This window comes from Varroa destructor, unplaced genomic scaffold, assembly GCF_002443255.2.
Source record: "Varroa destructor unplaced genomic scaffold, Vdes_3.0 BEIS01000005.1, whole genome shotgun sequence".
Taxonomy (NCBI): Eukaryota; Metazoa; Arthropoda; class Arachnida; order Mesostigmata; family Varroidae; genus Varroa; species Varroa destructor.
In genome coordinates this window covers 40674542-40689700 of record NW_019211458.1, presented here as the reverse complement: position 1 = coordinate 40689700, position 15159 = coordinate 40674542, and the positions used below count along the sequence as shown (strand labels likewise).

General features: G+C 40.7%; 1 protein-coding gene across 1 annotated transcript in view; it reads left to right on the top strand.

Annotated features, from left to right (window-relative positions):
* The first annotated feature begins 9813 nt into the window (after positions 1 to 9813).
* LOC111251373 (neuroligin-1-like) overlaps positions 9814 to 15159 on the top strand; it is a 116980-nt gene continuing 111634 nt past the window's right edge. Inside the window, exon 1 of the mRNA XM_086990143.1 lies at positions 9814 to 9915. Within this exon, the coding sequence (XP_086846269.1) occupies positions 9890 to 9915 (26 nt within the window). The 5' untranslated portion in view covers positions 9814 to 9889. The remainder of the gene's footprint in view (positions 9916 to 15159) is intronic.

Genomic DNA, 15159 nt, shown 5'->3' with positions numbered 1-15159 from the left:
GAGATCGTGTTTTCCGCTATGAATAATTCTACTTAATACTGGTCATGTTTATGATATATAGTTCAGTACGAAAAGGCAAACAGAATTCAGCTGTTTTAAAGGTCTGCGTCGTCTAAACGATAGGTGCTATCGTACAAGAATACTGTCGACGTTATCGAACGACACCAACAGACAAGATCTGCTAGAGCTAATGTCGCTGTAGTAAAAACATGCTCATTATGTCGAATGGATGCTTCCAAAAACAGGCGGTACTTACGTTTCAATTTTGGACGAAACAACCGTGCGTGCTTTGGGCACGTACGACTTTCGGTGAAATAACTTAGCTATGCAAAAAACTTGTAAGGAAATGCACTACTTGAATTCACATGGGCTCATAAATTTCATGTCTACTTTCCTCGCTTTTTTCTACCGAAATTTCGGTCAGTCAGCTGTAATATATAGAAGTCTATGAGTCGTATGTTATAGTACTGCGTACGTTCGCATAGAGCAAATTAGCTCACCCATATATTTTGCATCTGCTTGTCTCCTTCAGAAAAAAAACCCCGACGGGAACCGAGGACGACGTAATCGATTCGCTTCCAATCAACATACATCGATCTGGGCGCGTCAGAACCGAGGTTCTCTCAAGCAAAACACAACTCAAAAGCTTATTTCTGTTTTCATACATTTTAATCGTTTGTTGGCGTGTTTTTAGTAGGTTGCATAATTGGGAGCCTGCTTTTCGTGGCTGAAAGCAACTTTGCAAGTTTGGACAATTTTCTATTACGGCTGCATGGTTTTTAATGTGATCTTTTATCTTTTGGGCTCTGTATTTTTGTCACGTTTACGAAAAAGTTGTATATATTGTATATACATTTGGTTGACAGAAGGGTTCTATATGTTGTCTACAATACCGCAGCTGGAGTGAATCGTCCCCACTGTGGACAAGCATCAAAATGTTAAAAGACGTAAGCGTGGCATTTACTTTTCTTGTGTAATTCGGGATAGGGCGAAAAATAGGCTCTCACTGTGTTAAATGTGGACGCAACTAACAATAAATCCGTCCAAGCTTCTTTGACCTTTTTCAACAGCAATCGTTTAACATCGACGACATTTTCTCGTCTGCCGACAAACTGTGTTTATTTTACTATATGCTCCTGAAACGTTACTCAAACCACCATCGGCACCAAATTGTCAGCAGTGGCATTGTTTTCATTAGCACTCTAGTCAACTTGGGCTACCTGTATAATGGGCCGTCTGCTAAACTTGTCCCACTGGCATTTGCTAGAGTGATAAATATTCACCCAGATAGTTGCATCCGCTTGCGAAGCTTAGCCTCAATATTTTTCAAGCTCCCTCACGATAGCTACCATTGCGACGATCGAAGAAATAGATTGATCTTTGTTTTTCCTCTGCCGCCTTTCAAAATGGGTTTCTCACTCTGGCCTACTGTAGTAGCTACGCAGTCATTGCGCCTGGCACCTCCACGTACTTGGAGCAGGTATCGTCGAAGAGTCGCTAGCATTCGCCCAGTCGTTGAATGAACTCCGGTATTGACGCGCATATATGATTAAGTCTCTTATGTGGCAGCGCGTAAATGTCCATGTGCGTATGTGTGTTCCGCTACACAAACACGCGATTTGTATTCAGCGTCTGAAGGTTACGGCACAAAAGGAGCCGAGGGAGAGACTGTCTGCCACAGTGCTTAATTACAATAGTTAATTGTAGCCTGTTAGTTCTAACGGCCAGGCTGCTTCCTGGTATAGCAGTCGCCTCCGCAGCGCTTGCGTTGCCGTTCGGTTGCTCGAGGAAGAGGTTGTGCTCGGGGTCATCCCGGGGGCGTGGATTGGAGAAAAGATTGGAAATCTTTGTGGAAACCGATCGTCTGAGGGGGGCCAAACTACTTCGACGGCGTATCCGGAAGAGCAAATGGAGAAACAGCAGACGGACTGGTAAGTGAAGGCGAGGTACTACGTTAATACTTGCAAGTATACTAGCAAGGAGCAGGCAAGAGCGAGAATTAGGTCGGGGATCATTTTGGGAAACGACAGGAACTGGAACACGGCAATATCACTTGCAGCCTAAGCTGTGCTGGACAGAGCTGTGTTGCCTTGTACTAGGTGTTAGTGGCGGTAAAGGCAGCGGGAACCGCATTAGTGATGATGTAGCCGATCAGCTAAGTCGGTTGCTGGTGGCGGTACGATTAGGTACCCCGTGGAGGAAAAGGTCTGAGACAAAAAAGGCTGCTTGTCTCACAGAAAGCTGCCAGAAGTTTTGGTGCCGAGTAGGGCATTTGTTGGCTAAAAGACGAAGCCATGCGATCTCCTACAGCAGGCATCGGCTATGCCTGATCCTTTCCCGTAGCATCTGCCTGCTAATTTGGTCCAACCTGGCCTGGTCAGCTGCTCGAGCCACTCTTTCTAACTGAATCGACGAATGAGCTTGCAAGGTTCAAATATTCTTTCCAGCTCTCGCGAGACCAGCGATGTTCCGCGCTAGATGCTGCCGATCCAGATAAATGCGGCGCAACGGATTGCATGATATACAGCCTACATACATCTGTGAACGCCTCCCTCGATCATTGGCCTGCTCGCTGATTCCATTCATTCACTGAGCTCTGGCCATTTGAGTAATCATAATGATGGTAGCGGCGGTGGTAAACACGCTGATACAAAAATACTTGATGCTGCTGCTGATGACCACCGAGGGTTCGCAGCTGGTTGAAAGAGCTGGGATGATTAGTACGAGTTCGAGTTGAGCGGGAATGGTGGCCGCAGAGGAGTGAGTGTCGATGATGGCGTTTACCACGCCATGGTACTAGTAAAAACGTCCTTGTTTCTATTTGAGTAAGAGCGAACGAATCAAATTTTATGACGGGCTTAATGGATTCGAACATTAATGAGTCAATTACAAAAAAAAAACTGTGCACATATTCACATGAAAGACATCTTTACATACACCGGTATTGCGGGATCTACGATGTATCGTATATGTAATAATCTGCAGTCACATCCCTGTATCACTTCGTGGTTTAAAAAGCCACTCAGCCGGTACACTCGATCAGAGATGGAAACACGTGTATGTACACTTACTGGATTGGGTGGCCGATTTTCAACGAGCATCACTGAAACAAACAAATGTTCCAAACCTACCATAAGGATGCAGTAATAATCGGGTGTCTGAAACTCTGTGTCTGTAACTTTCACAGCAAACTAACTTGAACAAATTCATGTACCAAGGGTATGATCGAAGAGCCGAAGTACATAACAGAATGTAAGAACTATATTTCTGAAAAGTGTTCAGATCTCCATGAATGATGACCACCTTCAATGCTACGTACTAAGGTAGGTTGCGGACCCCCTGCCCCCACACAATGTGGGTCAATCTTTGGCTAGGAGAGGTAAGAACGTGGGGTAACGATTTTTAATAATAATGCTAGCAAATAGACATAAAAATCTTCTTAGTATAGGACTGATTCACAATATAGGATTGTATACGACGAAATGCAGGCACAACCTTAATGAACATTGTGATTGTTAGGAAATGCCTATTTTTGAGTCGTCGTATTGACAAAGAGACATTTAAGAGATTTTAAATTTTGTTTTCAGAATTGCATTCGTATACCTGTTTCGTTGTAATCCTATGGCGGTGTCCGTATCTACAACGATGCAGCTTGTAAAGAAATGGCTCGCTTTATTAAACTGCAAATAGAAAGTAGCAACAAAGCTACGGGCATTGTGTCTCACGGTACATTGACGTCCGATATTGTCCTCGACGCTATTTTAACCAACTGTATGGAATTAACTTTCCAGTTACCTTAACGATCCTTCTAGAATGTTTCATAAAACGTGTATTCCAGCCATTTTTACACATATCAGAACTTGCAGTAAATGCTTAGTGATCTTCAGCCGATAGTCTTTCTTATCCCTGTCGGCTTTGTTGTAGCTCAAATACGTACGCTCAACCTTACCTGACATTAATGCTAGTTGACTTTGTCATGCATAGGAACGTATGGAATCAGTAGATCGTGTCGGTCATGAGTCCAATATATGCTCATTTCACGTCCATAAATTCTACACGTCCTGTGACTTATTTTGTATCATTGAGTTTTTCTTGCTTGAATATTTTGACAAATTTACATCGGTTATAAAGCAGGCGTAGAAAGAAGATCTGCGCCACCAACTGGTAAGCGGCACAATTACGGCGTTCAATGTGTATTGCTCGTATCGACTAACTATTTGTCTAAAATAGGCGAAGTGATCTCTTTTCGAATCCAATACGTTTCAGCATGGAATTATCGAGGCGGACAAGTATATCTTAGTCGTATATTTTCTCACAGTGTGTAAGTTAACTCTATTTGCGGCCGTTCCGCTAATCTGAGCCGTATCGATAGTTATCAGTGGCAGTTGTCCATGCAAGCTGATAAAAAATGGAATGTTATCTGTGCGTGTGCACAGCGCTTCTTGTATCGTATATCGTGAATATATTTACTAGTACATGGAGCAGGCATAGTCACACATACACAGAAGTTCCTGTAGAAGTGGGGAATTGCCCCTCGGCCCTCAGTTGAACGCCGCTTTCTACTCATAAGGGTTATGTGGAGTAGATTGTTTGTAACGACTAACTAAATTAAAACTCGAAACATAAAGATTAAGAGACTCTGACTCATTAGTTACGAATTTGTTACATTAGAATCTGTAAGTACTGAGCCGAACTTAGAGAAACTGCGTCGTGCTCACCTCATGCGTGTTTTTATGCACGGCTTGTTTTGTATTCACTTGGCCACATCAAACTCACTCCTAATGTTTAGCTTGAAAATAGCTCCAAAGTCAAAATAACTTCTAAACAAAAAGTCGATGATTGAATGAATGTATTTCAGGCCGAAAAGGTACGAATCTCTGTTCGTAACGAACATCGACGCTTACCAGGCCACCCTGCTACTTCAAACTATTTCAACAATATGACATCGTAAACGGTCGAACTTTTGTACAGTTAATTGAAATGAGCGGGTGTTAAGGTGAAAACCAGTAATTATCTATTATTATTATAGCAAATGGAACATTAGACACTTTTAGCGACTGATGGATCAAGAAGTTTTAATGCATTTCTTTGTTATTAGGCTCGAGGCCGGCTTTGAAATATAGAATGCTAGGCTAGCAGGCATGATGTTAGCGGACGGCCTGGAGTCCGCTAACGATTCCCTTCTGCAAGGAGAGGTTTAGCCACCCAGGTTAATACAACAATAATATAGTTCCTGAGCAACTGTTTCTGAATCGACTTAAGTTCGAATTTAGGTCCTTTGAACAATTGGATTTGACGAAGGGTGGTACAAAGATCAAGTCAAGGTTCGAGGGTGGACGCAAGTTGTAAACAAAGAGCAACTAAACAGTGAAGATATGACTGTTATGAGTGCTACGCTTTTCATGCGCCTGTACCATTATCAGGACAAAGCAAACTCTGTTAAAAAGATAACCAATGGAACTGCACGTTATCTAGTTTCGGGTCGCTTCGTGACACCTATAGTCGCATTCGACTGGTTCATCCCTTATCTTGCACTAAATAATTTATTTGCATTTCCTTATCAATAAAGAGTTTTTTTCTTTTTTTTCTTGAAAGGGAACCTATTACGTTGCATGTAGGGCGAGAGAGGCAAAATCCGTTGTGCATTTTGGAGCATATGATGTCTTGCTGGATACATAATTCAATCAATTGCTATGAAGAGAGCGACTGACGCTGCGGAAGGCATGCAAAAGGTTCCTTAAAAAGCGGCCTGAAGACGTTATTCATATCATCAGATAGGGTAACAACTGCACTTGACAGCCGCTAAGTTGAATAGCGAAATCCTCTAATCAACTTCGTGGTCACAGAAAAACGATAGTCATTCTTCAGGCCTGCTGTGGACCTATGGCAATGATCCACGCGTTGATATATGCCAAATGTCAGGCCTTTTTTGCAAGTGTCCTTGTTTTTCCAGGTAACGTATAATTAAGTCAAACAGTCAACATTGAATTAAGTATATTATAAACGTTTTTTATTAATGACGTTGTATAACTTGCGTTCTGCATGGAGGGCAAACTTCACCAGGCCGTCAACACTGATAGTCTAATGATTTACTTTTCTACCAAAGCATTTTTAACTGATCGTCGATTGAAGTCTGGACGTGTTGAGAGTGTGAACAGATTACAGTGACTCATAAACATAATGCATAATATAATTTATATGTCTGCATAAAATATCATATGTGTACTGATTAAGATCCGGAGCGTTCGACACATAGTTCTTTTATTCTATCCTGTTGATAATGTATACCTAAGCTAATAGTGAAATAACGCTCACGAGTACAATTGCAGGCAATAAAAGTTAAGTTAGAGTATCCAGAACTCTTACTCTGGTCAAATGGCGTATCTAGCTAGATTTCTTAAAAGGGGCATTTTCCCATATACTGATAAATAGATCGAAGCTTATCGAAGAGAATGACAATGAGCGAACTATTGCAAGAATTCGTCGTCATCGTGCTCCGATAACGCGTCGAAAAAAAAGCGGAAAAAAACACAAACCCTTCGACCTGCCTTTGGATTTGAGCATTTGCAAGAGGAAAGGTTTTATGAGTTGGTCGAGTGTATCTTCCTGTCGAGACATTTCAAAACACACACATGACACTTTCTAAGAGCAATAAAAGCACAGACACAACAGGAAAAATGCACTGTGTAATGGCTTAATGTTTCAGGTTATTAGCGCAAGCGACGCCATCTCCGACGGTTATAATACCTTTGCAAAGCCCACCATGGTCGCTGAAGTTGTCACATCGAATACTAGTTTAAATCTTTTTATTTTCTTGGCATTAGCAGACACTGTAACAGCAAGCAGCGCGGCAAGTCTCGGCAAAATGCCTTCATCGTCGCTCGTGAACTTTCATACCTTTGCTCGAGGTGTCCACTGTGTCGGGTAGCTTTCGGCGTGAGAATATATTATAGGTATATATATTAGTATTTCGTATGCACGAAACGGTGGAGTCAATTGAATCGGTTATATGTAGAATAATATATGATCTATGTGTTAAACATGATACAAATGGCTAGAGGCAAATAACTGATTACTGTGTATTCGAAGATGATAACACACAATTAGTTCTGGGCACGATTTTCGCTCAGGAAGTTTAGCCGAGCCCCTAAAGATTAGCATATACTTCTACAGCAGGCAACTGGCTCGTACTAAGACTTGTTACTAAGGCAACGCGTAATTGCGCATTGAATCTAGCATAAGGGTAGTACAGGACTTTCGATTGACGATGGATTCTTCAACTTTGCTGTTTATTATACCAGCTTCCTGTCGCTATATTTATTCAGCAAGGTACTCTTTAAGTGGCGTCCTGTCATACTTCTTGTAAGAGGCATCGGCAATTTCTAAACAACGTTCCTGCATGAAAAAGTATTCAAAACAGTTCTAGTCAAACCTTTGTTCCCGTGAAGCCACGCAGATCAGTTTTATCTAGATAAAACTGGCCAGTTTTACGCTTTAGCCCAACTAACCTGTAAATTTCATAAGCTACTATTGCCCTTTCAGAGAAAAACGTACCAAATCCATTTCGCTGCTAGGTATGTGTATGCCTAACGTGCAACGTGGTAGCTCGGTTACGAGCACGTTTCGTATGGAGAGTTTCATTTCTGCTCGGAAAACGCGGCTACTGAGAAAGAGATGACGTGCTTTGCTGATAAGAATGGTCGAGAGTCCCTTCTTTGGCATTTAACTCATTGGAAGCCAGAAAATTGGTTACTACGCGGAACAGTTATATCAGTTTTTTGGAATTGACCTATTTCGATTAGCCAACGGATCACAGTAGCTTTGGTCAAGCTGTATAAAAACAGTATGTCAACAGACGCCGTCAGGGATTTATGACGAAAGAGGCCATACACTGACGTAAACGTCTCCAATACCCAACTAATAAAAAAAAAAGTATCAAAATAGGTTTCAATAAGAGATCAGCCAACTACTTACTTTGTATATAACTACTTTGAAACTGATTGACTAACCGACACTACTGACATTTGCGTTGAAAATATTTATATTACCATTAAAAGTAAGTGGTTAAACGTGTCGCTTTAAGCGTCATCGAGCTTTAGCTGACTAACTGCTATATTCAATGGTTCTTGTAGCAGCGTTCTTTGTCGACCCGTCCCTCACGTTTTGAATTTCTCAGGGACGAAGAACGGTCAAAAGTACCAAAGTAATGCGGGCTTAATCTTGGACGCCCAAGTTCAAGCACATCCCGATAGCTGGTCCGGTCGTTCCGGCAATATGCGTTATGCGGCAATACGCGAGAAGCAGGAAACACAGAGGAGGAATATTACAAGCAGTAGCTGCTAGGAAGATTGTTTAAAGTTTCGCCGGTTCCTGGTTAATGTGTAATCGTCCATCGGCCTTGCCACTAATGAAAATATCGTTAAGCCTGTGTGCGTGCCATATAAGTTAGACATCACGGCTTCATCCATCAATTTCTTAAGGGCGGACGCTTACGTTCCGGGGAACGTTCGGAGCCTAGTGAGGTAGTTGTGTAGACACCGAAGAGTTCAAGCAGACAGCCCCACTAGCCAGATCAAAGCACGTAAATGTCTCTCACGCGTATTTACATATAGGCATGTAGAATTTCGGGAAAGCAGATTTTCATACATTTATTGTAGTGTAGGCTGAAAGACTGCCGTACTCAGCTCTTGAATGAAATCAAGTAAACCGCGTACAAACGAATAGGCAGTAATTTTGTAAAGCAGAAAATAGTGCTTTTTCGATTGTAGATTTATGTTGTTGAGCAGGACAACCAGTCCTGTTTGTCAACTTCCAGCCAGCTTACGGTTACTTTAAGGTAAATCGAAGTTATATTGGGCTTATCCCGGGATGGCATCTATAGAGCCGACAATAGATAACGGCAAGTAACACATGTGTATACAAAACTACAAGCTTAGACTAACGAGTCTCTGCTGAAGTTGTTCTTAAGGCTAAAAGCACATGAGCAAAAAACCCTTCCCCATTCAATTAACCATTTAGGGACATTCATAGGTTAGTAAAAGGGAACTCCGAAAGGGAGTACTTAATAAATGCTTTTCTAAAGCACATAAAGCAAACTTTAAATTTATGTCATTAATCCAGTATACGAGGCAGGGGTTTAGCTGCTGATAAAAACCGCGCCCGGCAACCTCCAACACTTGAGTTAATGATTTTTAAGAATGGATAAGCGAAAACTGCTTGAAGGCGTTTGAAACATAAAAGTTTTTATACCTATCATCCGAAAATAAAACTGTTATTGGTTAGGTTGTTATATTATGGAACGCTTAATTTCGCTGAGTGCGTTAATATAAGTATGCAATCATAGTAAAATCATTAAGATTTCGCCAGTTCCTGGTTAATGTGTAATCGTCGATCTGCCCTGCCACTAATGAAACTATCGTTAAGCCGGTGTACATGCCATATAAGATAGACATCACGCACAGAAAAAACGTGCCATACGATAATAACGCAAACCTATAAAACTGAAGCAGTTATACCGCTCATTCGATGGTCATTTTTGCCGGACGATCCGCTCGATTCGCAAAGGATTCAGGACAATGTACCTAAATTTTCCTATCTTTGCTGCTTTAAGGAAGACTAAAGTTCGCATAACCGTGAAATTAACAATTAAGTAGTAACGACGCGCTTAGCTATTTTGAGGTATGGGGTTCTATGCAAAACAGTGGTTAGTTACGTCCTATTTATACATTTACCAGGCTCAAAAAGCGTACCACGTCTAAAACAGGTCGGTGTTCCACTAAACGTAGATTGTTGTGGGTAAACATAAATCAGCTGATTTTTTGTTCGAAGCAATTGATGATGAGTTTTTGGCCTTAAACCTGGATTGGCAGACTTTCATTGCATTGCGACGATGAATGGTTTCGACGTTGAAGGAAAGTACGAAAAATGAATATCTATATTGTACCAGTGAATCGTATAGGATTTTTGTGGCATACTTTTATCTTTTCGTTCGAGCAAACGTAGAAAACAGTTCTTCAGTTCAAGCTTGCAGATTTGACGACAACATAACGTGTTCGTTTCGAGTATTTGCAATTGATCACGACGACGGTACTAGTCGTAGACGTATCTAGTCCGGATACGAAACGAGCGGATGCTTTCCAATCCATTTCGATATCACGAAACATTCAAGATAACAGAGCGCAAAAACGGTGCAGCAAGGGTGCGTGTATATAACCGATCTAGGGAAAGCCGAAAACAACGTAAAAGAAGCGAACCGGCTTATGCTTAATTCGTTAAGTTTAAATTATAGTCACCCCTTCAGATGGTTTGCGGCTGTGCTGCACGTTAACGGTACCAAAGGATGCTGCATCTTCAATAAATCATTCGGCCTAATCAAAGCTCCATCGACGCTCGGCTTGTTGACCTCATTTGCCGTATTGCAATAGGCTATAGAAATTTTACTCGAATACCTAGTCGCCGTTTAGGGTTTGTAGCTGATGCTCGTTCTTGTGGAAGTTCATCAGCTCAACTTAATACGCACAGTATGTTGTTTGCCTCAGAGGTGCGATCCAGGCGAATGTTGTTGGCGATTAAACTTACCCTTTTCAAACAGTGGAACGCCATTCAGCGTATACGTACACATTAGACTGTATGGTTTACAATCGAAGCTAGGTGAGGTGCACCCTACCATGAAGGCAAACCGAGATTTTGCCTGGGCTTTCAGCTATTAAATGTTTTATCTATATTTTATTCTTTTTTAAATCCCAGCAATTCTATCAAAGTTTCTGCGAAGTTATAACGTAAGCCATAGAAAGTAATTCGGTGTGCTTATTAGAATTACACTTTCCATGTGGGGACAGATGTACCCAATGGGTTCATCTGTCGGACGAACAATAGAGATTGCATGTGTAGCAACAAGACTGAAGTGTCCCTCCTCAAATATCTACCATTGTATTACTGCTATTGTTATCCAAGGAAAGTTTAGACGTTGAAACAAAAAATAGCTACGTCTTGTTTATATCAAGTCGGAACATGAACGTGCCAAAATAATGTCTAATATATTGGTCTGAATAATGCTATAGCGTTCTTTTTAACACAGATAACTTTTAAATGCGTCGTTTGATTTCATCGGTGTTTTCCACCTATTTTTTTGCCCACTTTTCACAAGTCATCTAATCTTCAATCGCTAAAATATATATCTTAAGAAGCTTCCAAGTAGCGCTAGTTTAGGACCAAAGCTTTTGTTGCTGTATATGGAACTAAATTTCGCAAGGTGTCAATTGCGGATGTAGAATCCGGCAATATTTAATAATATATAGTTTCCGCCGAAAGTAAAATTTAATTTAGAAATTCCTCAACTGATTTCATCGAAGGAAACTTTATGAAAAATACATTAGACAACTTTACCAGACTTGAGATGAACAGCAGGGTTTCATCCACCGGTATCGAGAGCAACTGGCTTCCCCGCTCCGTATAGCTTCATTGTGCAGGATTCGAGACACGTTTTTTTATCTCTGCTGAGATGATTACATCCATGTTTTTTAAGTTAGTGACTCACGTCGTTAGTTGTCTACCGTTGTTGCTAGTTACCGTTCTAACTGTAATCAGTAACCCTCAATATCTCTAATTAATTGTAACGGGTATTTATTATTTCACGCACTAGAATTTTAGAGACGGCAAATAGGAGCATTCTGGATATTAGGCTTACCATATGTCTTCTCCGTTTTGACTTGCTGGAGCAACCCCTTTTCCTGTTGATTGACGAAGATAAGAGAGTTGTTTACGACATATGAGTTCTTTCTCCCTTCAGTTTTTCATTAGCAACGTTCTTGATATTGTAACGCTTATCTTCAATAAAATAAAAAGTATATCAGGAGACCGCGGTACACTTTATCAATCACACTTACGCTTATCGATGGAACACCATAATTGACTGTTGCTGGTAGGCAAAACAAATGCTAATATCAGGGTACGTACACAGGGTTTGCCACAATCAAAATAGATAATTGAACATATACATTATTACTTGCCTATATTAGTAGGCTCACACAGCAGCTAACGAAAAATATTCGAATATTTGGTCCTGCAGGACGGATTGTGGGCACAAGCAGCGTTTTCCATGCACCTTGATCCAGGAACGTGTGCGATACGACGATAGCTAGCAAGCACCCTGAAGCAAGTAGTTGGAATTGTATGGACATAAAATGGAGATAATAGTACATGTTTATTTACTTGGAAGTGTAATTAGATTGGGTTCTTTACACGAAACAATCTCTGTGTGATGAAAAACTAAAAAGTACTAACACATTATGGAGATCAACGTTTACTTATTTGTATTTGTTCTCGGCATCGAATGGCGGTACTTCTCTATGCTAGTCATCTTTGTTGTCTGGTAGGGTGTAGCTGGAGCCAAATCGTTAATATGTATTTTTGTTTTGTAGGCCCTATCGAGGTGAACGTTGCCGCCATATATATAATTTTGCTTTGCCCACTTAACAGAATCGATCGGTGGTGCTTTCCGAAATTTTCGTTAAGAATATTTCTTAATGGCAATATTTAAGGAACCGAAAATTTTTCATGAATTTGCCACATCATTATGATCTGGACACTGAATTAATCGTTGTAAACTAATTTAGTACTTACCTTCTACTACTTGCCTTGCGCTCAACCATTTTTCCGAACAGCATCCTTGTTAGGCAGTCACTCGTTTTCTTCATGAAGACATTCGAATCAATTATTTATACGGTTCTTCATAAAGATCGTAGTTCCTATCGGATACAATATGACCAGTAGGCCAATGATCACGCATGCATGTTGGAAGTCCAGTGTCCTTTAAGCCCTTATAAACCCTGATCGCGTTCATAATTAATTATTTTATACATAAACATTTATATGGATGCACACATGTGGATATTCCTAGTTTATGCGGTCATACGTCGTCTGTACTACAAGACGTAGTTGAAAAAACCATTACTACGTTTCTCTCGTCTGCGACATACTCTAACATATCGAAAGAATCAAACTTGAGAAAAAAATATCGCATTAGCTCCCTCCTCCATTGTTAGGACTTTTTATCGGAAAGAACAAGTGTGCGCGCCTGAATTCAGGTTTAGATCACGTCACATATTGCTAACCAGCATGCAAAAATGAACTCTAGGCCTAAAACAGGTTAATCAGTGATAGCAGCTGCCGAACCGCTTACATATATTGATTTGATTAATACCAATCAGTTGTGGTCGGTGCATTGCCTTGTGTTAGGTTAACGCAGTTATTTAGTACATAATTTACAGTACTGCCGACCGCGGTGCGGGTATCTCCACTCGCAAAGGCTGAATCTTGATTCTGTTTATATGTAGTCTATGTATATACACAGGATTTGGTCACGTAACGTTTCTAAAAATAGGCTAAGACGTTCCACAGTAAAACACGTACGCTAGAGTTTGCCCAAATAGTAGATGCGAAAAAGTAACAAAAATTTGTGCCTAACTATATATCTTCACAACTACGGTTCACAAGAAAAAATTGGCTTGATTACCCACTTTTTACTATGGTCAATTGTTGCGTTTGCATTGCTCAACACACTACCAATAACCTCACTTTTACGAAAGACGATAATATTTCAAACTTTCCTTAGGATTCAGTCAGTTTTTGAGAGCTCATGCTTTAGATTTAAAAACCGCGCCTTTGGAAATCAAAGATCCGTATTGTCCTGAAGGTCGTAAGAAGTATTCGAAAGTGAGGTGAGAGATATGGCGGTGGTTTGAAGCTTATTTAAACCAGTGAAACCTTGCCCTTAGTGCAATCATCGGTAACCACTTAGGTATTGCAACACAACCGACATCATTATGCAATTCAATAAGTTGTACCACAGCTCAAAAAAGCAGGCTAGAGTTTTTAGCTCCAAAGACTTGAGTAAAATATGCCTGAATATCACTGACATTATACAGTCTTCTGCAGTATTTGATGTAACTTCCAAGACTCGAAAGTGGGCATTGTAAGAGCAGTTTCGCAGAGCAGAGCAGAGAAATGCCTTCCTCTTCCATACGATAGGAAGGCGGAAGTCAGCTGGAAAGAAGAAAGTAAATAGGACTAGAAAACAGGAATCCACTGAAAAGTTTACTCGTATCTCGGTTCCCTCTATCTCTCGGAGGTACATCTCATAGATCTCGTCCTGTTCTTTTGATACGATCGACTTCGATGTCAGACTATACATGACTGCTATCCATTCGAAGCTCTTACAAATATGCTGTTAAAATGGTCGAGAATTCAGTTTTCTCCTCCTGTGAGCTAACTAAGAAAATTCTTTGGAAACAATTGTTCCTTATGGTACAAGAGTCAACGTCGTCGACACCTATCACGGCATTCAATATTCCGAAACAATGCCATATTGTATCGGTGTAAAAGTGATCTTCTCAAAATATCGCAGGCAAGATTTTCACTGCAAAACACGAGTGCTAGTGACCACTGAAATAGCAAAATCCAAAGTGCTCCGCGCTGAAAAGGGGATAGGCCATTCCTGATGGTAGCCCTGCGACATTTCCAATTGTCAGGCTAGTATAATACAGTATAATCATTTGCAACTTAAACCAGAACAGTGACGGTGACGGTGACGTCAACAGCTCCGTACTCCATACGTCGTACAGCGATGGTCGGTATCTGGACATATAAAAAGTGTGCACGATAAATCGAATCGTAATTTTGTAAAGAATAATTACACAAAGTTCCGTTCATCAGCCTTATTTGCAATGTAATCCCCTTCTCGTATAGCGAAATATATGGTAGAACTACACATGTATACATTATCGACCGTGAACTACCTTTATAGCATTGCAATAAAGGTAACAACAGTCGTGGCAGTGGTCGGCTTTACTGACGCCATCAACGAAACCGGCGATCCAGACCTGCTACTAATGAAATGATAATCCCAGCGAGCAACTTTTTTACTTCCTAACCTCAGCTCGTCTTGGGTGAAACATACGAGATTTATTACGAATCGTTTAATCATTGCACCTGAAACACGAAGTAATAAAAAAACTCATTTGATGTTCAACTAAGTTGAGTTGTGACGTTCTCACGGTGCAGAATCATTGAGTAATGATTCGATGCAATTGACGCCCTATTCAAAGTTAATATGTAGGAAGCGATTTTTGGTACAATACGCGTTCTTCGAACATATATATA